Consider the following 23,407-nt stretch of genomic DNA (forward strand, 5'->3'; position numbering starts at 1 on the left):
CTCACTTTCCTTAAATTCATCGCCAAAATTCTAGAGGAAAAACCAAGGATGTTATGAATGATTTTCCAAGGCTGGCAAATCGTGCATTTTAGGACTTTATTCGTGGAATTTTGCTTTGGAGCAAAACTGAGGGATTTACTCAGTAATTACCCCTTCTATGTGCAGGTTAAAGCCGTCCTAGCCGAGTTGGTTGGTGCGCTAGATTTGGGAACCTTTGTCTGAAAGGACGCGGGTTCGAATCCCAGTGTTCAGTTTGGAACGGGGGTCAGTGGCGTGACTCTGTAAGCTTAGCCAGAGTCGATCCAGCTCTAAATGGGTACCTGGAGAAATCTGGGGAAGGTAAACAGGAAAGGTGTGCGAAAGCACAGGATGGTTGGCCCCCAACCTTCCATTGCACTTCCTGGCTGAAGGGCCAAGAAATGGAAATCAGTACCGCCGGTAGGGACTGTAAAGTCTAATGCCATATCCTTTTATGTGCAGGTTGGCTCACAATATCTTCTACGGAAATCTAAATTTGGAAGACAAACTTTTAAATAAATATTATCTTCTTTTTTGAAAAAGCATTCGTATGTTATTTTTAAGAAAAAACTTTCTCTTTTGTGGGGCAGTAAGGGCTACATAATTTTTATCTTCAAATCTGTATGTATCATCTATTTTTATTTGTTAAGAGCGATTAAAGTAATTTTTATTTCGCAGAACCATTCGCTTAGCCATGTTGGGTTTGGGAGGGGGAGCTTGATTTAAAATAAACTATTCATGTTAATCATTCTTTCAATTCAATGTTCAAGAATTGATTCAGTTAGCAACCTTCAAGCATATATTTACTGTTCTTAAAACCTGAAAATATGGTTTAGCAAATTTAGTTTATTCTGATCAATTTTCAATAGTTTTAACAAATTCATTTCTGACTGGTAGGTAACAATTTTAGTTCATATTATTTTTTATTTTCTGTTTGTAATTTAGCATAAAGCAAACTGTTTGTTGCGTGCCAGTTTTTGAGGGGGAAATTGGATCTGTTTTTGATCTTATAGTTTTGATTGCTTTTTTGAAGCTAAATTATAGCGTATCTCTTTTTTCAGGGAATTTGATGGAGGAAGAGGAAGTTCTAGCTTGGCTTATTCACCAACAAACTGCTGATGAAATAGAAGAAATCAACGATGAAATACTCGACAAACTCATCCGTGAATCTAAGCATCTTGCTGTTCTTTTCTGTAAGCTTCCTTTTGATTTTTCATGTACATCTTATTAACAACTTTTGTAATTCATCTTGAGAAATATGACTTACCGCTCCATCAAATTTGAAAGGGTTTGGGTTATAGCATTATTTTCGGCTTCCATTATCCTCATTTATTTGGGAATTTATCCGAAAGGAATCCTTAACTGGTGGGTTATGACTGTGGTATTTTCACTACTCTGAATTTCCCTGAAAAAATAGGGTTTTCCAAAATCTTCCCAAAAATTTTTGTTATCAAAAAGTAACGATTATGTCATGTTAAGGATATATATATATATATATATATATATATATATATATATATATATATATATATATATATATATATATATATATATATATATATATATATATATATATATATATATATATATATATATATATATATATAATAGTAATATAATAACTATATAATACGGAATAACTATATAATATCAGGTTAAGGAATATAGTTATTATACTTAAAGAATATACTTATTGACATAAAAGCTTAAGAGTCAGTCAAACACTTTGAACCTAATGTTACATAACGTAAAGTAGACTTAATGTTTTGACGTCTCAAGAAACTGGCCGATAAATTGCTTTAAAACAATCATGTATAGCTCATATCAATTACTCAAGTATATTGCAAAAGTTTCTGGACACGACCCAAAAATTTGCACCAGCTTGGAGCCACAGTAGCACTAAATGACTTAAGAAGGGCTTATCGTTCGTAATGACTGTATATCTGATAAATGATGCTAAGCTTTTGAAGGAATATTGCAAGGATGTTTTTGACATATCAAACACATAGAAAAACAAATAGTGGAGATTATTCGATTGTTCTATACTTTGAAACATTTCCGATGAAATACTATATTCCAATGAGTCTATCGAGAGCAATAAGCGGCCTATTGGAGTATACAATAATTTGTCTTAGCTCTTCGCTTGAATCTTTTGAATCAACGGTTTTTTTAAAGTTGAAAAAAAAATTTTGAAGATTAGGAAGATGAGTTTGTGAACAAAGATCGGGATATTGCTAGAGACACTATGACAGTGGTCAATTACACTTTCGAAACTTGGTCGTTTTGAAAGACTTGAGAAGATTTCTTAAATCTCTTCAGGGGTTCCCCATTTTCTAGGTGTATAATGAAAAAACGGGTAAATGAATGTTAGGCATGGTCTTCAAAGATGGATGTCAGAGCACCAAAGATTATGATCCTTACACCATTCTTGTAGGACCCAATTTGAAATGGGTGTCCGCCCAAATGGGGCAGAAAGAAGTCTCTAAGAAGGGTTTCAAGGAGCCTGGAACCTCATTAAAGGGAGTAAAAGGTGAAGCTTTCAATAGGTTGGGATTGAGGAGGACTGTGTGAAGCTGTAATAGTCCCAGGTGGATTGACGCTGCAATGAGTTTTCAGTAAAAGCAGAAGTTTTCAAAGCAACTTTAAAACATCTTATTAAAATATACGCTATTGTTTTGGTGAAATTTCTGATGCGTCATCTATTATTTTGTGATGTAACGCCTGATGCAGTGTCTAAGGTAATACATAAGTTACCGTAAACTGAAATTTAACAAGTATAGAAAGGTTCAAATTGTTCTAGGGTTCTTACAGGGGTCTTAGTGTTTCAGTATTTGTACAATAGTTTTAAAAACTTAAACTTGGAAACTAATTTTTGTTTTTGTTACTAAAAAGTCTGCATCCATCTGTCCTTCTTCTTAAATGGCTAAGGCTAAATGGTTTACTTTAAAATTCTAAGGATAGTATAATAAAAATAATCTTTTATCCCCTGGGTCCATCTTAGTTCTATTCAGGCCTAAAAATACATTTTTCTAAGTCTTTTCTTCTTTTTATTTGAAAACTATAAAGTTATTAGGGTGATACCACATTTCTGTAAGCGTTGCCGTGTTCAACCACGAAAATAAATAAGTAAACTAACTAGCTAAATTTTCCGATTTTTTTCCCATAAAGATCCAACAATAAATAACCCCGCAACAACATGGAGTTCCAAAGACAACCATACTTTCAAAGGAAATCTATTTCTTCTTAAGATGTTGGATGTCAGGTGTTTTTAGGCTTGTTTTCTGTTGATTTTTCGCCCATGTTCCTGTGTTTAAAATTTGACACCCACTGCTACCAGAAACTGTACAACTACATATAAAGTTTTTTCCCCTTAAAAATCGAATTTATGAGTTTTTCCTAATTTTTCAAGATATACATATAGCTGAGAAGTTTATATTTAAGCTGTTAAAAAAAAGTTGTAGGCCTATCTACACTGTCCTTGGTACTTTATGTCTAAGCTTGTGTACTATAGTTAACTTTGAGTAAATCTGGAATGTTCCAGAAATCTAATGTTAACTCAGAAGTTCCTGGTAAAAAATAACCCTTGTAATGACGATAGTTGCACAATATTGAGTAGTCTGAGCAATTCCTAGCTTGGAAAGTCATTCAGAGTAGTTCGCTTGCTCATTTAGTATACTCTAAGTAACCTTTATGTACTGTAATGCCTACCTTATGATAGTAAAAAGGAAATAAAATGGAAAAAGCACATTATTTGAATATGATTCTACTTCTATTACTACTGCTAACAACTAGTTATTGCACCAAACTTATTCCGACATAGCAGCTACATATGTTCCTCCTCCACTCCAATCCGTTCGAACTGTCATTTTTTATCATCTACTGTGACATTCCAATGTTCTTCCAATCCTTCCTTGGGGGTCTCTTCCGAACGGTGTGTTTTAATCCCGTTCCGCAACGCCCTAATCTCTTGTGGCTTGAAGTGAATAGGCAAGAAGCACAGTCTTTGGCAATCTGTCGTCCTTCACCCGTAAAATATGGCTTAGCCATCTTAAAAAAATTTCGCTATAGTCCTACAAAACGAAAAGCCTTTGAGAAAATTAACAAATCTTCCTCAGCCTTTCGCAGCGTCTATGTTTCTGACCACAATCATTAAAGTAGCTTCCAATATTCTAATTTTAGTTCGTGACTTACCATCTTGTTCTTCCAAAGCTTATTTCAACTGCAAGAAAGCACCCAGCGCCTTAGCTATCTGATATACCCATAAATGATTTTAAAACTAATTCTAGAATAGGTTATTCATTTACGAGTTTTTATTGTCACTCTGGTAAATTCCTTTTCCAATGCATTACACTCTCTCTTTAACCCTCTGACGTTCCAACTAACGTTTGGTAGAGTAGGTATTGCTGAGACTCTCATGAGCATTGGACAAACAAGATATGCTCAAGAATTACCGAGATTGAAGCACGTAGGGCGTAGCTAAGGGCACAGCTGTCCCCAGTTGCAGCCTCCGAAAGGGCGCCATTCTATAATCTACTTATATTTTGGTAGTGATGGGGGGGGGGCATAAAAGCTAAACTTGCCCCGGGAGCCTTAAAACCCTAGCTATGTCTCTGCAATGACGGAAAACCAAGTCATATTAGTTTTAACAGCATTTTATCTCTCTTATACTGATGTATTGTAAGTTTACTTACAATACATTGTAATTACAATAATTATTAATTAATTACAATACAATAAATTACAATAATTGTAAGTTGTAAGTTGTAAGTTTACTAAGTGTGTTCAACCGTTCAGATAGAGTTATTCTCTATTTTCTAACTTAGTAAGAACAAAGAGCAGATATTTTACAGCCAATCTTTTACAAAAGCAATCAAGAGTTAGAGATTATTTTTGGCCCAGTTTCCAATTAAGATAGCGCGGAACCTAAATTAAGATCTTGGAAAAAGACAGATGTATGAAATAAGGTTAAGAAGGCGGAAATGAAGAAGATGCATGAAATGGCTATTATGTGCTCCAATTGTCATTGATATTTGGATGTATGTACATAGAAAAAGGGCTTAGTAGGACGAAGCGACTCCGAAGACTTTCACATTAGAAAGACTTTTTTTAACCCGTTTCTGGTTTGAACTAAGTAAAAGAAATAGAAAAGTTCTAAAAAAATACAGATTGTACTCAAAAACATATGATGCATTACAATAAAATGTAAAAATAAAGTCCTCTTTTGGTATTCTCAATTTTCACTTGTATCTTTCATTTTACGTTCCAGCCTTTTTGCCTTCTTCACAAAATACCGGCCTCGATAAGAATTAATAGGCTTTTGCTTTCAAAAGTAGTCGGGGGGACGGTGTAAACACAATCTCAGTGAATCTTTCTAGAAAACTTTTTAAAATCTACCTACCACGAGTTCTGAATCTTTCATAGTCTCTTCTTAACAAAGAGGTACAGTTGGATTGTATTGCAAAGTTTTCAAACCAAGCTACCAAGGCCAATGGAACCAAATATAAAAATTAAATTTCTGAGCGCACTTCTTAATGTTCTCAAAGAACTGTTTTACTTCAACCAGTTATTTATGCTTTTTTCTATTGCAAAGGCAAAACTAGGCTCTATTTAAAAAAATTAAACTGGAAAACCATTTTCCAACAAAAAAGTTTTTCAAAGAAAAGTCAAAAGCTATAATAATGCCTAAAATGAGTAGAAAAAAAAGTCATATAACAATAAAAACTTGCAACGAACAAACATAACAATGAATCAAACAGTTCGTGGCAACGAACTGTAGTATGGAGCGACCCGGCTCAATAGTAACCAAAACTCTAAAAAACGGAATTCTGATACCAGTAGTTAGATCAAAAGAATCGCATTTTAATGCAGATATTAAATATATAAGTTTTATCAAGTTTAGTCTTACCCATCAAACGTTACGAGCCTGAGAATGTTTGCCTTATTTTAGAAAATGGGGAGAAACACCCCCTAAAAGTCATAGAATCTTAACGAAAATCACACCATCAGATTCAGCGTATCAGAGAGCCCTACTATACCAATTCCAAGCTCCTATCTACAAAAATGTGGAATTTTGTTTGCCAAAAGACAAATCACGGATGCGTGTTTATTTGTTTGTTTGTTTGTTTGTTTTTTTTTTCTTTTTCCCAAGGGTGATCGCATCGACCCAATGGTCCCAGAATTTTGCGAGAGGGCTCTTTCGAACAGAAATGAAAAGTTCTAGTGCCCTTTTTAAGTGACCAAAAAATTGGAGGGCACCTAGGCCCCCTCCCATGCTCATTTTTTTCCCAAAGTCATCGGGTCAAAATTGTGAGATAGCCTTTTCATTCAATATAGTAAAAAAAACTTATAACTGTGTCTTTGGGGACGACTTACTCCCCTACAGTCCCCGTGGGAGGGGCTGCAAGTTAAATTTTTTACCAGTTTTTGCATATAGTAATGGTTGTTGGGAGCTGTACAGACGTTTTCAGGGGGATTTTTTGGTTGGGGGGTTGAGAAGAGGGGGTTATGTGGGGGAAACTTTCCATGGAGGAATTTGTCATGGGGGAAGAAGATTTCCATAAAAGGGGCGCAGCATTTTCTAGCATTATTAAAAAAAAAACAATGAAAAAATAAAATGAAAAAGTTTCTTCAACTGAAAGTAAGGAGTAGCGTTAAAACTTAAAACGAACAGAAAATATTACGTATATAAGGGGTTCACCTTTTCCTAATACCTCACTCTTTACGCTAAAGTATTTTTAGTAATTTCAACTATTTATTCTACGGGCTTTGTGATTCAAGGGACAAAATTTAAGCTTTAGTGCAAAGAGCGAGGTATTGATGAGTGGGCGAACCCTCTCATATACGTAATAAAAACATACGAATATAGAAGTTTGTAACGTAAGCTAATTTGTAGGTTACGTATATACTAATGAAAACGTTCAAAAAACTAAAAGTTCTAGTTGCCTTTTAAGTACCCGAAAAATTGGAGGGCAACTGGGCCTCCTCCCCCTCCTTTTTTTCAAAATCATTCTATCAAAACTATGGGAAAGCCATTTAGCCAAATAAATAAATATGCAAATTTCGCTTTAATTATCCATCTGCGGAGAGTCGAAATCAAAACATAGATTAACTAAAAAAACGTTCAGAAATTATATAGAAAAAAACACAATTTTTTTTTAAATGAAAGTAAGGAGCGACATTAAAACTTAAAACAAACAGAAATTACCCCGTGTATGAAAGGGGTTGTACCCTCTTCAACGCCCTGATCTTTACGCTAAAGTTTTTACTGTTTTTAAAAATAGAGTTGAGGGAAAGGGTCAAACTTTAGCGCAAAGAGCGATTTCTTTCGCTCTTTGAAAAAAGCAATTTCTTTCCCTTTTCGAGCTCTAATTTTTGCGATTCATGCCCCCACGAGCTCTCTTTTGTACTTAAAATCCTCTTAGCTACAATTTTTGGGCCAATAGGAAAAAAATTGGGATCATAGAAAATTTAAAAACTAACTGGAAGCCCAAGACCAAACATAAATCATTTTTCCGAATTAAAACCTATATCGTAAACAACATCCAACTTACAAAATTTAGGGTTATCACCCGTGGGGTGTGGAAGCATCATATTCGAGCATCCGGTCATGTTTTTACCTTTCAATTATCATACAGGGTGCTAAAAAATGGCATGGGGACTGTCTGGTTACCCCACAATCACTTTTGACCTTTGAAAAGTACTAGAACTTTAAATTTTCAATCGAATGAGGCCCTTTCAAGTTTGTATGACCATTACTTCCGTATGTAATGGTGCGGAGGGGTGTGTGTGTTAATCCCTAAACGAAAAATAACAAACATGAGGCAGTTTCTTCTTTCCTAAGCAAACGCTAGTGACTCTGACAATTAAGACTTATTGAAAAAACTTTTTGTTAAAAAAAAGAAAAATACCACAGCAGGAAATTCCATTTCACACGTAATCAAATGATGCATTCACAAAAAGAAAAGATGATAATTTTCAGCTTTTGGTAAAATAGAAAGCGTCGCTTATTCAATTTTGTCCCTTGAAATTAAGTTAAATACTTGCTTTGGCGTCTTGTCGTTTCAAAATGAATTAGAATCGTCTCAAAATGGGAAAGCGGTTCTGACAACAATTGGGGCAAAGTGGATTAGATCTTTGTCATTTAGGTTTCTTAGTTAAAGCTTAAGCTGCTAATACCCCTGGGATATCCGCTTAATGTGATTTCAACTTAACTTTACTGACTGCAACATAAATAATCATTTTAATTTAATATTTGCGAAATTTTGAATCTAAATGAAACAATTGTTTAAGGCCCTGCTGAGTTAGCACAATGTTTGTTTCTTAATACTTCCTAAAATTTTACTCAACTACAAACACTTTATAAATTATTGTTCTGTCAATAAGTTAAATTAAAAGGACAAAACGTTGTCAAGAGTTTGTTTTTTCTTTCAAACAGTTCGTGGTAACGAACTGTAGTAAGGAGCGACCCGGCTCAATAGTAACCAAAACTCTAAAAAATGGAATTTTGATATCAATAGCTACATCAAAAGAATGCATTTTAATGCTGATTTTAAATATAGAAGTTTCATTAAGTTTAGTCTTACCCATCAAAAGTCACGAGCCTGAGAAAATTTGCATTATTTAAGAAAATAGGGAGAAACACCCCCTAAAAGTCGTAGAATCTTAACGAAAATACACCATCAGATTCAGCGCATAAGAGAACCCTACTGTAGAAGTTTCAAGCCCCTATCTACAAAAATGTGGAATTTTGTATTTTTTGCCAGAAGACAAATCACGGGTGCGTGTTTATTTGTTTGTTTGTTTTTTTTTGTTTTTTTTTTCCAGGGGTCATCGTATCGACCAAGTGGTCCTAGAATGTCGCAAGAGGGCTCATTCTAACGGAAATGAAAAGTTCTAGTGCCCTTTTTAAGTGACCAAAAAAATTGGAGGGCATCTAGGCCCCCTCCCACGCTCATTTTTTCCCAAAGTCAACGGATAAAAATTTTGAGATAGCCATTTTGTTCAGCATTGTCGAAAACCATAATAACTTTGTCTTTGGGGATGACTTACTCCCCTACAATCCCTGGGGGAGGGGCTGCAAGATACAATCTTTGACCAGTGTTTACATATAGTAATGGTTATTGGGAAGTGTACAGACGTTTTCAGGGGGATTTTTATTTTGTTTGGGGGTGGGGCTGAGGGGAGGGGGCTATGTTGGAGGATCTTTCCTTGGAGGAATCTGTCATGGGGGAAGAAAAATTCAATGAAAAGGGCGCAGGATTTTCTAGGATTACTATAAGAAAACAATGAAAAATAAACATGAAAACGTTTTTTCAAATGAAAGGAAGGAGTAGCATTGAAACTTAAAGCGAACAGAGATTATTACGCATATATGGGGTTCTAAAAATACTTTAGCATAAAGAGCGAGGTATTTAGGAGGAGATGAATACCTCGCTCTCTATGCTAAAGTATTTTTAGTAATTTCAACTATTTTTTTCTACGGCCTTTCTGATTCATGGGTCATTCTTAAATAATTGGGACAAAACTACGATTTAGTGTAAAGAGCGAGGTATTAACGAGGGTACAAACCCCCTCGTATACATAATAAAAATATAAGGTTATGAAAGTTTGTTACGTAAGTTAATTCTTAAGTTACTTATATTTTTTACTAATAAAAACGTTCGTTAAAAATTAAAAGTTCTAGTTGCCTTTTTAAGTAACCGAAAAATTGGAGGGCAACTAGACCTCCTTCTCCACCCCTTATTTCTCAAAATCGTCTGATCATAACTAAGAGAAAGCCATTTAGCCAAAAAAAGAATTAATATACAAATTTCATTTTAATAATTTATGTGTGGAGAGCCAAAACCAAACATGCATTAAATCAAAAACGTTCAGAAATTAAATAAAAAAAAATAATTTTTCTAGCTGAAAGTAAGGAGCGACATTAAAACTTAAAACGAACAGAAATTACTCCGTATATGAAATGGGTTGTCCCCTCCGCAATCCCTCGCTCTTTACGCTAAAGTTTGACTCTTTGCCACAATTCTACTTTTTAAAACAATTAAAAACTTTAGCGCAAAGAGCGAGGGATTGCGGAGGGGACAACCCATTTCATATACGGAGTAATTTCTGTTCGTTTTAAGTTTTAATGTCGCTCCGTACTTTCAGCTAAAAAAGTTATTTTTTTACTTAATTTTTAAAAGAGCGATGCTAAACCTAAAAAGGAAAAAATTAGTTAAATAATAAGACAAAATTTAAAATGAACAAAAATTGCTTTGAATGCAAAACTCCAATTTAAACCAAACAAAATTCAGTTGAATAATAAACAAAACTTAAACGAAAAACTGTTTAAGATAGGAGCTGGGAAAATAATGCCCAACTCCATAAATACTATGGCGTCTCATCAAAAAAAAATATTCTAAATTGAAACTCGAGACATAGCTGAAAATTTTAAAAGCAGTTTTATTTTCAATTAGGATAAATCCACTTACAGCATAAAAAGAGAGATACGACAGAATAAACATCAGTAAGTTTACAGTTTCCAACGCAACAAAATGAACTTAATGAAATCGAATTGCCCGAATTACATCTATGATGAAAACTGCAAAAATATTTATGGTGTATCATCAAAAATTGTTTTTTTTTTTAATTGAACATAGAGAAATACCAAAAATATTAAAAGAAAGTTTATTTTCTATAAGGTTAAATCCACTTATAGCATAAAAAGAGTTATGTGCCAGAATAAACACCAGTAAGTTTACAGTTTTCAACGCAACCAGTTACATAATGTCTGTAGGAAGACTCCCCCCCCCAAAAACAATTGCAATTATTACAAATGATGATACTCTGGAACTACCTGAACTATCGAGCACAGTTATAAATTACCTAAGCTAGAATGAACTATATGAACGTAGTAACATGAACTATCAAAACTGGTAATTACAAAAATATTTGCACATATTTTGAAAAGCGAATACAACAATTCAAAAAGCATAAAAGAAGAAAAAACAAAATCTTAGAGCACCGCACAGTTGCTTTTCAAAATGATTTGAAAATCAAAATGGAATGGATAATTATTGTGTATAGAAAGCTGTCCCTTGCCACAGCCGGGATTGAAACCGCAACCTCTGATCAAGAAGCACACTTTCATCCACTGTAATGTGACAGGGTATTTAATAATTTGACAAGGTATTCAATAACTAGATTATACTTAAGTTAACTTATTATTATGATAATACAGAAGGTTCGAACTATAAATTGTTTTTAGTCAAGCGCAAAATGTAGTCGTACCGTTTGGAGGCATAAGACAGTAGCTGGCCGTGTTTCATTTGTTTTAATTTCTGTTGGTTTAGTTTTGGCTCTATTACTAATTAAAAAAAATCAGTAAGTTTTTCAAACGAAATCATCCTGTAAACAAGCTACTTACCCCTTGGCCCACCCCTTGATCCGTATTTTTTAGCTAAAGGTAGTTTTGATAACAGAAAAAAATATAGCCAGTTGATGATTCCAGGCGTATTTTTTACCAACTATCTTTCGAAATGCATAAACTATAAGTTTCATTGTTCACAGCCAATAAATAAACGCTTCCAGTCTCGAAGAACTGTGAAAAAAAAAAAAAAAAAAAAAAAAAAAAAAACGGCGTCTAATCACATTACTCTTCTGACAGAGCATATGATTTTGAAGCTGCAAAAAGTTGTAATGTAGTGGAAAAACAGCTGCAGCTAGCATACCTAGTAAGAGACGATCACGTCCCATTGTAAAAAACAAATTAGCCCATAATTCCTAAAAATAGGGTCAGATCGAAACAATATAGGAAACGGAACTTTTGTACTATACGAGAACAAACTTGAGAATTTGAATCGCGAACTTGATACATTACCTGTTTGTCACAGTGTTAATACCAGACAATTAGCTTCGGTTTGCTGGGAAAATACGTTGTAGTTATATTTTAGTTAAACATCTAGTTGGTATCTTGGTTAGTTTATGTTAGTTTAGGTCACGTATTTAATATAATGTGCTCTGGGCGGCCCCCCTCAATAATTCGTTATTGTAGTTTTTACAGTTTTGTTAATAAATTATTATATTTTTATTATATGTTGTTTTTCTCATTAACATTAACCAAACATGCCTTCTCGAGTGTTTCTCGTGTAATACTTAAGAACTGCACAGATTCTGCATCGACGGCATCTTTTTTTTTTCCTTTTTTTTCTCTGTAGGTAGCGGGAGCTAGAAATTTGAAAGGAAATTTTAATGGCTCATTTGAAAGGAAAATGATGTATTTAAAAACCTTTCATAATAAAAAAAAATTTATAATAGAATCCATTTTTAAGAAAAATGGCATTTTTCAATATATTTGTAATTGCATTAAAAAGGAGATTAGTCAAGTACAATGCATGGACTCTTTTATTGTTTTGGTTACTATTGACACATGTTGCGTACAATGCATTACCATGAACTATTTTTTTTTTAGCTCCTATCCCTGTTCAGTTTCATTTATTCATTAAGAGTATTTCCTGTTCACCTTAAGGCTCACTTATTACATAAATTGACTTATACTCTCCTAAATTTAACATTGCACTATATTTTTCTTTGCAAAGCATTGTGTTGGAATAATTTCTGGTCGTTTTAAACTTTAAATTTTGATATTGAGCATAGTTTTATCATCAGGTTACAGGAATATTTGTTTCTTTTAGCTAGAACTTATTTTACTTCAAAAACTAATATAGAGAAACTATTTGGTAGGATTATTCAGCACAGGCCCCCAAAGAATCGCGAAAAAGACACGTTGAATAGGCCTAAACAAAACTAAGTGAAATTGATATAACTAAAGAAAAATTCCAGCATTAAATCACGTTAAAATATCAAATAACAACTTAAAACTTAACTACACGCCCTTTAAAATCCACTTTCTAAAATCCATGCCTATTTGAATAAACTGACAAGTTACTCCGTCTTATGTGGAGAATAAATTGATTCATAGGGGATTTACAGGGGAATAAACTGAATAAATTACTCCGTCTTATAATCCACGATCCCTTCAGCAGGCTCAGTACCGCCACTATTTATGGCAAAGAAATCAAACTGTTCCGTCTGAAAAGTAAAAAGTCACTTGATTCTGCTTCGTTTTGGACTCCACAAAAAATTATATTGGTTCAGTTCGGTCATTTTGTTTTAGGTTTTTTCTCACTGTAACCTCCCCCATGATATAGAAACTGAAATTTTTCATCTACTGAGAGACACCCAAATATTGTTGGGGAATCAACAAATCTTGCTGGCGAACCAACTCAGTCCACTCATAAGTATTCTGCCCTGCGCTCTTTTGATCTAGTTTTTTTTTCTTTTTTCTTTTTCTACTACATTCTTTTTTTCTACTTCTTTTTTTTCTACTCCATTTTTTTTCTTTTTTCTGTAGTGGGTCAAAAATAGACACATAATTGGATATTTTACAGTGGGAGATTTGGAGACTGTTGATTACTAAGGCTAATTTTGAAAGAAGATAGGGAAAGAGAAGCAATAAATTGAAATCGCTTTCTTGCTAATCCATCAATCAACCTCTTGACCAGGGTTGCTAACTACCATATTCTAAAAAAAGAGCATATCAAGGCCTAAAAAGAGTGATTGTTGCAAACAAAGAGTACGAGTCAAAAAATTTGTGTGTGCAGTTACCGAAGCGCGCGCATCAACTCTTTCATATTCCATTACATGTGCATTTGACAAGAAAACAGTGCATGTTGGCAACCCTGTTCCTCCGGTTAAATTCACATTTGACGAAGTTGCCGACTACTGACGTTCAAAGCGAATTAATATTGACACCCGAAAAAAGTGATTTTCACACATCCGCATCACCTCCGGGGTAAAAAAAAAGAGAGCATTTCACAAAAAAAGATGCAAGTTGGCTAGCCTGACATTCCTTTGAAATCAAATGTATCAGAAACGCGTAACTAAAAATGTGAAAGTGACTCAATTCCTGAATTCATGAATCCAAATATTTACTTTTATTCAATCTCCAGTTGTGTCCCATTTAATTACTCCATCGATTTAGCTTTGGACGTTGCAGCCATGTCTATCTACTCGGCAGCCATCTACTCGGCAAGGATTTGAATACTTTCCTGTTAGCTTAATTCTAAGACGATGGTTCTGATAGTTCAAGATTAGCTCCTCCGGTCTATATTTACACGCCTTTTAATGAGAAATATTTAAAGAATATTAATTGTTCACGGAATTTTCCAAGGCTTGTAAAATAGATACGTCTTTGATCGCACAACATCGATTTAATTAAAAATATGGATCCACTCGCTTATTATAATGAACTCAAAAGATGTTCTCTGTGGGAAATTTTGTAGAGTTCTTAGTCAAAACTATCTCAGAGGTATTCTGCTGCCTTTGGTTCATTCCTTATCCAAATAAAGTCAAAGCACTTTTTTCCTCTTATTATATGAATATTTTTAATTATTATTGTTTGAACATACACTATTTTGTTCTTCGCCATCGTAAATCAGCGTACATGGATTCATTGTGGTTTTTGCATAAGTTGCCTTGGGATGCTCTTTCTACTGAAGCTTTTAAAATTTGTATTCACCTAAATTTCATGGGCTCCATTTGGCCTTCTCTGTTTTTCTGCATAAAAAGATTTACTTATGTAAGGTCATATTTATATCAAAAGTATATCACACGCACAAGCAGAGCCAAATTTCTCCCTGATATCAAGTAAAGACAAAACCACGGAAGCAATGAAAAACAGAAACAAAGAAAAACCGGCAAACCTTAAAAGAAACTAATAACGAAATTAGATAATGACAAATTTAAAAATTGGAGTGAATGGCAAAATATACACTACACAAACAAAATCGAAAAAGTAATTAATTTACAGAAGAACAGTAAAAGATGATGAAGATGAAGAGAGGACATTCCCTTTTTGATTGTTTTTTGGGAAAAAGTTTTCCTTTCTGTTTCTGCGGAAGTATTTGTTACGACAGAGTTCTGGTCTTTTCAAACAGTTCGTGGTAACGAACTGTAGTAAGGAGCGATCCGGCTCAATAGTAATCGAAACTCTAAAAAATTGAATTTTGATATCAATAGCTACATCAAAAGAATTGTATTTTAATGCTGATTTTAAATATATAAGTTTCATCAAGTTTAGTCTTACCCATCAAAAGTTACGAGCCTGAGAAAATTTGCCTTATTTAGGAAAATAGGGGGAAACGCCCCCTAAAAGTCGTAGGATCTTAACGAAAATGACACCATCAGATTCAGCGTATCAGAGAACCCTACTGTAGAAGTTTCAAGCTCCTATCTACAAAAATGTGGAATTTTGAATTTTTTGCCAGAAGACAAATCACGGGTGCGTGTTTATTTGTTTGTTTTTTTTTTTTTTTTTTTCCCCAGGGGTCATCGTATCGACCAGGTGGTCCTAGAATGTCGCAAGAGGGCTCATTCTAACGGAAATGAAAAGTTCTAGTGCCCTTTTTAAGTGACCAAAAAAATTGGAGGGCACCTAGGCCCCCTCCCACGCTCATTTTTTCTCCAAAGTCAACAGATCAAAATTTTGAGATAGCCATTTTGTTCCACATAGTCAAAAACCATAATAACTATGTCTTTGGGAATGACTTGCTCCCCCAAAGTCCCTGTGGGTGGGGCTGCAACTTACAAACTTCGACCAGTGTTTACATATAATAATGGTTATTGGGAAGTGTACAGTCGGTTTCAGGGGATTTTTTTTTGGTTTTGGGGGTGGGGTTGAGGGGAGGGGGCTATGTGGGAGGATCTTTCCATGGAGAAATGTGTCATGGGGGAACAGAAATTCAATGAAAAGGGCGCAGGATTTTCTAAAATTACTATAAAAAAACAATGAAAAAATAAACATGGAAAATTTTTTTTTCAATTGAAAGTAAAGAGTAGCATTGAAACTTAAAACGAACAGAGATTATTACGCATGTGAGGGGTTCTAAAAATACTTTAGCATAAAGAGCGAGGTATTTAGGAGGAGATAAATACCTCGCTCTTTATGCTATAGTATTTTTAGTAATTTCAACTATTCATTCTACGGCCTTTCTGATTCAGGGGTCATTCTTAAAGAATTGGGACAAAACTTGCGATTTAGTGTAAAGAACGAGGTATTAACGAGGGTACAAACCCTCTCATATACATAATAAAAATTAAAGAATATAAAAGTTTGTTACGTAAGATAATTCTTAAGTTACGTATATTTTTTACTAATAGAAAAATTCGTTAAAAATAAAAATTTATAGTTGCCTTTTTATGTAACCGAAAAATTGCATGGCAACTAGGCCTCCTTTCCCATCCCTTATTTCTCAAAATCGTCTGATCAAAACTAAGAGAAAGCCATTTAGCCAAAAAAGGAATTAATATGCAAATTTCATTTTAATAATTTATGTGTGGAGAGCCAAAATCAAACATGCATTAATTCAAAAACGTTCAGAAATTACATAAAAAAAAAACTAGTTTTTTTAACTGAAAGTAAGGAGCGACATTAAAACTTAAAACGAACAGAAATTACTCCGTATATGAAATGGGTTGTCCCCTCCGCAATCCCTCGCTCTTTACGCTAAAGTTTGACTCTTTGCCACAATTCTGCTTTTTAATACAATTAAAAGCTTTAGCGTAAAGAGCGAGGGATTGCGGAGGGGACAACCCATTTCATATACGGAGTAATTTCTGTTCGTTTTAAGTTTTAATGTCGCTCCTTACTTTCAGTTAAAAAAACTAGTTTTTTTTTTATGTAATTGTTAAGACAGAACGAGGGTGATAAGTCCTAAAAGGGAGAGGAGGGAGGAATAACCCGGAAAACGCGAATTTGTTTGTCTTTTCTGGCAATAAGTTGGCTGGAGTGCTTTACATTCCAATTTTAGGATGATTAATCCCAGCTTTGAAAAAGGCCTCCGACTGCTTTTAAAATGGTAGGGCTTTTTTTTATTTAGTCTTTTTCTATCTGATTAAACTATTATATTGTTGGTTTCTTCACTGTTATTATTATCCACACCCTTTGTTCCATATTGAAATAATTTTTGTTTATAGCATCAAGATCATCATTAACAATAATTTTCATTTCCCAAGTTTTCAGAGCAGTCAACCTCTTTGTTATATTTACTTCCAACAGACTTGATTGTTAAAAAAAGAGAAAATTAAAAGTGACTTTTCCATTAATGGATAATGTAGAATATTAGAGCCCCACAATGTCTGCTGAGATCTTTCAACGTCGATGACTGATTTCTAAGGAAAGGTAATATTTATTCCTTACACTGAAGAGCGATCTATGGTTAAAAAAATAAGTGAGAATAGACATTATCAAAGATTAATAACTTTTCCTCCCATCAAAAACTCAAAGATAAAGATAGATTTTTTTTTTTTTAGATGATGATGATGACAGTGATTCAATGGCTGCACTAAAAGAACTGGAGAACATCGATGATGAATGTGATAAAAATGGCGTTGTGTTTGTAAAAATCGATAATGCAGAAGAAGCTAAGGAATATGGCATTGACGATATACCTGCTTTAGTTTATTTTGAGAATAATATTCCCAACTTATATCAAGGTAGTTTTTTCTTTACTGAACATTATTACTATAATGTAATATTTTCTTCATAATATATTAATAGTTATTATAATAGTATAAAAATGCAAAAATAACATGTATGATAATAAGTAATAATTAAACATTAATAAACCATAATAATACCTATTATTATAAATAATATAATTTTTTCTTCTGTTCGAATATAATTATGATTATTCAAAGGAAGTGAAGCAGAAACAAAAGAATTTTTGTAAAAGAAAAAAACAAGGTTCAAAAACTTCACCGTACCACAGAAAGAGTTTCGCGTAAGGCAAAACCATAAAGTTGAGAAAGGCAGATGCTAATAATCTGAATAGCGTCTGAAATTTTCAAAGCCCAGGACACAATATTTATTTTTTTTGTAGTAAATGTTATTTTAATTCTTGAAAAAATAAGATAAATAACTACTGCAGACTTATCCGAGAGTCAATGGTAGGTGAAGAATTTTGGAATAACATTTTTTTTTTTAGTTTTCATGGAGGTTTATCTTAAAAAGTAATTTTAACTTTTTCTATGCCTGTTTCTTCTTTATAATTTTTCTACGGGTTACATTCTTTTATTTTCTTTTAACTTTGTGGTTTGAATAATTTTCTATATTCCGTTTTTTTCTGGTTTTTCTGGGGAGCAAGACAGGTAACAAATTTAGATACCATCAAGTACCACAGGCAATGCAATCATGTTGAAAAAGAAAATTCCAAAATAGGTATTAAATCATGAAGAAAATTTAATAAAAAAATTGTGAAAAACTCATGATTTTAAGCGGACACACGCCTGAAAGTCCAATTCCCCCTTCTTTCCTTGCATCTTTTTCACGCACAGCATTTTTTTAATTGACCCTTTCTCTCTTTCTCTCTTTTTTTTAGAAAATTGAAGCAGAAAGTCGTGAAAATGTGAAGATTTAGGCGGGCACATGCCTTAAAGTCCAAATCCACCCTCTATCCTGGCATCTTTTCTTTCAGACCTCCTTATCTAATTGATCCTTTCTCTTTCTTTCTTTTTTCTATCTCTTTCTCACTTTTTCTTAGAAAATTGAAGTAGAAAATGGTTACAATCTCAAGATTTTAGGCGGGTGCATGCCTGAAAGTTCAATTCCCTCTCTGTCCTGGCATCATTTCCCTCACGCCTCATTCTGTAACGGATTGGTATCTTTCCTCTCACAATTTATTCTCAAACGTATCCTCCCTCTCTTTCTTTTTTTCTTTTCCTGCTTCGCCTAACCTTTCCTTCTGATTCTTTCCTTTAACCGTTAATAGTTTTGGCAGGACTTTATACCATGTAAGTGAGATTTTATATCCATAACCTAAACAAAATTGTGAATCTAAACCTTTTTGAAAATTAAATATTAACTTGAGATAGATTCGTCAAGTGAACCTATTTCCATTGGTTGCATTCACAGAGACATTTTTCCTAGTTCAGTAGTTTCTGATAAAGTGTTAAGGAAATGTTTAAACATATTTTGTATTCAACTGGAAGACTGGTTTGATGTTAATATTTGTATTTAAACACGATTGTTGCCTTTGATTGTAGCATTTATTAGTTTCATTTATTCAAGTTTTTTTCTTTCTTTTTTTTTGTCTGTAGACATTTAGCAGAGAAATACTTGTAAAGGTTTAACCACTTAATAAAGTCATCATCATCATCATTCACAGAGACAAACCTACTTCACAGTTTGTAGTGCAAACCGATCCTGATTGATCTGAAAAAGCTTTTGTCTGAAGCCTCCAAAAGCTTATTTGTAATCATTTCAAAAATTTTGAAAATAAAAGACATTCCCTTCTGTTTTGCACACGACAATACTACATTACTGTAGATTTTCGCTCTGAAAGTTTTTTTGTTTAATATTGAGATTGTTAGTTTTTTATTGTTGTCTAGATATTTTGAGTGTCTACTGGGCTTCTAATCTGTGGCCTCAAAGGGGTGTATTCAATGGGTGGTTTTAGGTACGCGTGCCCCCCTCGGAAGGTAAAACACTGCACTAATTACAGGGTTAGAGGGGCTAAAAACCGATGGAGGAGCCAAATTTTTGTTTGTGCCGCCCCCAAACATTAATGCTGTATCTACCCCTGTGCCCTCTTGTTTGCCGACTCGACAGCCTTATCAGGCGCAGATTCAAATTTAAACCTGTTTCATATGTAGATTCAGTGCAAGAATCATACGTAACATCAGGCAACAAACGTCCATCGTTGGACGTTTTAATATTACATTGGCAAAAATTAACATTGTCCTTGGGCGATAAAAGTCCAAGTCACGCCTCTAGATACTATTAAAATTAATTAAAATTACTACTCATTATGGTATCATATATATATATATATATATATATATATATATATATATATATATATATATCATGAAAAGAGAAATCACCAATGCAACAGCACAAACACACAAAAAAAAAAAAAAAAAAAAAAAGAAACAGAAGGAGAAAAGGAAGACTGTTTTCCTAAATTAGTGATTAATATAGACCAGCACTTGAATGAGGCCTTAACCCTACTCATCCATACAATCACATAGGTCAAACAGATGCCCAACAACCCTATTTTGTTTCAAAAAACGATTGGTTCTCCTTTGTTCCGTGTAAAATTTTAAGTCAGTAAAAATAACGAGTCATAATTTTTTTTACAAGTCTTTATTCTGTTTCTCTATGGTTTTAGCTCATGTACCTACTACAAAAGTGTGACAATTAACATTGTCCTTGGGTGATGGAAGTCCAAGTTACGCCTCTAGATACTATTAAAATTAATTAAAATTACTACTTATTTCGGTATTATATATATATATATATATATATATATATATATATATATATATATATATATATATATATATATATATATATATATATATATTTCTGCAATTTATAAAACAACTTCTTATCGATGGACATTGTATCAACTTTTGTTAACGATGGAGACTTCCCTGAATGCAAAATTTTCAAAAATGAGAGACATCTTCACAACTATCCCTTCAAAGTGGGCTGTAAATTTATTAATTTGCGTCTGTGATGCATTTTCATAAGCCGATCATATCCTTCTTTAACGCCCTTGTGTCAGAAAAAATGCCAAACAACCCTATTTTGTTTTCAAAAATGATTGGTTCTCCTTTGTTCCACGTAAATTTTAAGCCAGTAAAAATTACAACTCACAATTTTTTTTACAAGTCTTTCCTCTGTTTCTCTATGGTCTTAGCTCATGTACCTAATATAAAAGCACAGCTTTAAAAGATAAAATTGCACTGTTACTATTAATTCGCTGTAATTTAAAATAAGTTACAGAACTTACAATAAATAATACAGTAAAAAATATTTTTTTCTATTTGTTACACTTACTGTAAAGTTAATCATGATATTGGTGGAAGGATAAAGAATGCTAATATGAACTTTTTTTTCATTTAGTGACACACTGCCACATTGTCTCTTAATTGATCACTCTGACAGAATTTGGTTTAATGCTATAATATTCGAAAATCTAGGGGAAGCAAACTTTTTAAAATGAAGATAGTTTGGCTTTTTTTGTTTCCCTTTTCGAAGTGAGAATACCAGAAATATATTTTTCAGAACCTAGGAGGGGGGAAAGAGAATATAAGGAGTTGCACCCCCTCCCCCTATTTGTCCCTTCCACTTTCTTGATAAAAAAGCGGATGAAAACTGCCACATCAGTTATGCTCTCCTGATAATAAGAAAATTATCAAAAATATACATTTGAACCTTTTACAGGAGACCTTATGAATGAAGAACGCGTACTCGAATGGCTTCTGCACCAGGTGGCTTCTGATGAGATTGAAGACGTGACTGACGAAATGCTGGATAAGCTCATTGCTCAATCTCCTCATCTTGCTGTTCTGTTTTGTAAGTCCCATTTTTATTCAGGGGTTCCAATTTGGGATAAAAACCTTCACATATTCGTTACAACTTAATTTCTGCTAAAATTTTTTAAAGATTTGAGCTAAGGATTGATGACAACAATCCTAAGCAATATAATTGTGAATTAGGAGTATAATTTAATACTATGTAAAATATTTGATTAAATGGTATTTCTCTAGAATTACTTTCATAAGCTTTGAATATGCTCTATCACTTTTTCTTACTGTTCTAAGGCTGTGATATCAGAAATTGATCAGACAGTTTGTGGTAACGAACTGTAGTAAGGAGTGACCAGGCTCAATAGCAACCGAGACTCTAAAAAACGGAATTTTCATACCAATATATGAATTACAAGAATTAGAATTTTACGCTGATTTTAAATATATAAGTTTGATCAAGTTTAGTCTTACGCGAGGGAATCTTTCCATAGAAGAATTTATCATGGGAGGAGAATATCCATGAAGGGGCGCTGAATTTCCCAGCGTTATTTAAAAAGAAACAAGGAGGAATTAAAAAAGCAAGTAAAATAAACAAACAACTTTTTTTTTACTTAAAGTAAGGAACAACATTAAAGCTTAAAACGAACAGAAATTATTTTGTATATGAGGGGGAATTGTCCCCTCCTCAATACCTTGCTCTTTACACTAAGTACGCTGAAGTTTTTTTCGTAATTTCGAAAGGGTTATTCATTCTAATTAAACAGTCTTTGTGGTTCAAGGGTCATTCTTAAAGAACTGGAACAAAATTCAAACTATAGTGTAAAGAGCGACGCATTAACCAGGGGAAGAACCCCCTCATATACGTAATAAAAATATACGAATATAGAAGTTCGTTACGTAAGATAATTTGTAAGCTACGTAATGTAATTACTAATAAAAACGTTCGTAAATACAACTAAAAGTTCTAATGGCCTTTTTAAGCCATTTCTATTTCTGAAAATTGAGAAAAAAAAATTGAGGACAACAAGATATCCTTCCCGTCACATCTTTCTCAGAATCGTCCGATCAAAACTTTGAGAAAGCCATATAGCCAAAACATATTCAAATTAATATGCAAATTTCATTTTAATTATTCACGTACGGTAAGCCAAAATCAAAACCTGCATTAATTAAAAAACGTCGGGAAATCAAATAAAAAAATAAGTTTTTTTTAACTGAAAGTAAGGAGCAACATCAAAACATAAGGCAAACAGAAATTAGTACTTATATGAGGGGGTTCTTCCCCTTCTTAATGCCTCGCTCTTTCCGCTAAAATATTTTTAGTAATTTCAAAAGAGCTATCTATTCTAATTAAACGGCCTTTGTGATTCAGGGGTAATTCTTATAGAATTGGAACAAAATTTGAACTTTAGTGTAAGAGTGAGGTATTGAGAGGGGGATAACCAAAAACACTGGAGGGCAACTAGACCCACTCCCCAAACCGCTTTACTCAAAATTGTCCGATCAAAACTTTGAGAAAGTCATTCAGCCAAAACAAGTAAAATTAATATGCAAATTTCGTTTCAATTATTCATGTACAGTGAGCCAAAATCAAAACCAGCATTAATTCAAAAAACGCTCAGAAATGAAATAAAAAAATAATAAGTTTTTCGAACTGAAAGTAAGGAGCGAAATCAAAACTCAAAACGAACACAAATTATTTCGTATATGAAAGGGGCTGTCCCTTCCTCAACGCCCCGCTCTCTACGCAAAAGTTTTGACTGTTTCTAACAACACTAATTTTTAAAACAATAAAAAACCTTAGTGTAAAGAGAGGGGTGTTGAGGAGGGACAGCTCCTTTCAAACACGGAATAATTTCTGTTCGTTTAAAGTTTTACTGTCGCTCCTTACTTTCAGTTAAAAAAAACTTTTTTTTTTGTTTAATTTCTAAACGTTTTTGAATTAATTCAAGTTTTGATTTCGGCTTACAATACATGAATAATTAAAACGAAATTTGCATATTAATTTTACTTTTTATGGCTAATTGGCCTTTTC

At 33.4% G+C, this 23,407-nt stretch overlaps 1 protein-coding gene across 24 annotated transcripts in view; it reads left to right on the plus strand.

The window, feature by feature from the left end:
* The window catches only part of LOC136039286 (uncharacterized), a 287,308-nt gene that overhangs the window by 85,555 nt on the left and 178,346 nt on the right, over positions 1–23,407 (plus strand). For all 24 annotated transcript variants that reach the window (XR_010620405.1, XR_010620404.1, XR_010620410.1 and 21 more), the window contains 3 exons: positions 1,080–1,211; positions 17,368–17,550; positions 21,287–21,418. Coding sequence is in view for 12 of the 24 variants with exons in the window: in XM_065722888.1 (XP_065578960.1) it covers positions 1,080–1,211; positions 17,368–17,550; positions 21,287–21,418 (447 nt within the window). In the remaining 12 variants the exon portion in view is untranslated. The remainder of the gene's footprint in view (positions 1–1,079; positions 1,212–17,367; positions 17,551–21,286; positions 21,419–23,407) is intronic.

Source organism: Artemia franciscana, chromosome 19, assembly GCF_032884065.1.
Source record: "Artemia franciscana chromosome 19, ASM3288406v1, whole genome shotgun sequence".
NCBI classification, from domain to species: Eukaryota; Metazoa; Arthropoda; class Branchiopoda; order Anostraca; family Artemiidae; genus Artemia; species Artemia franciscana.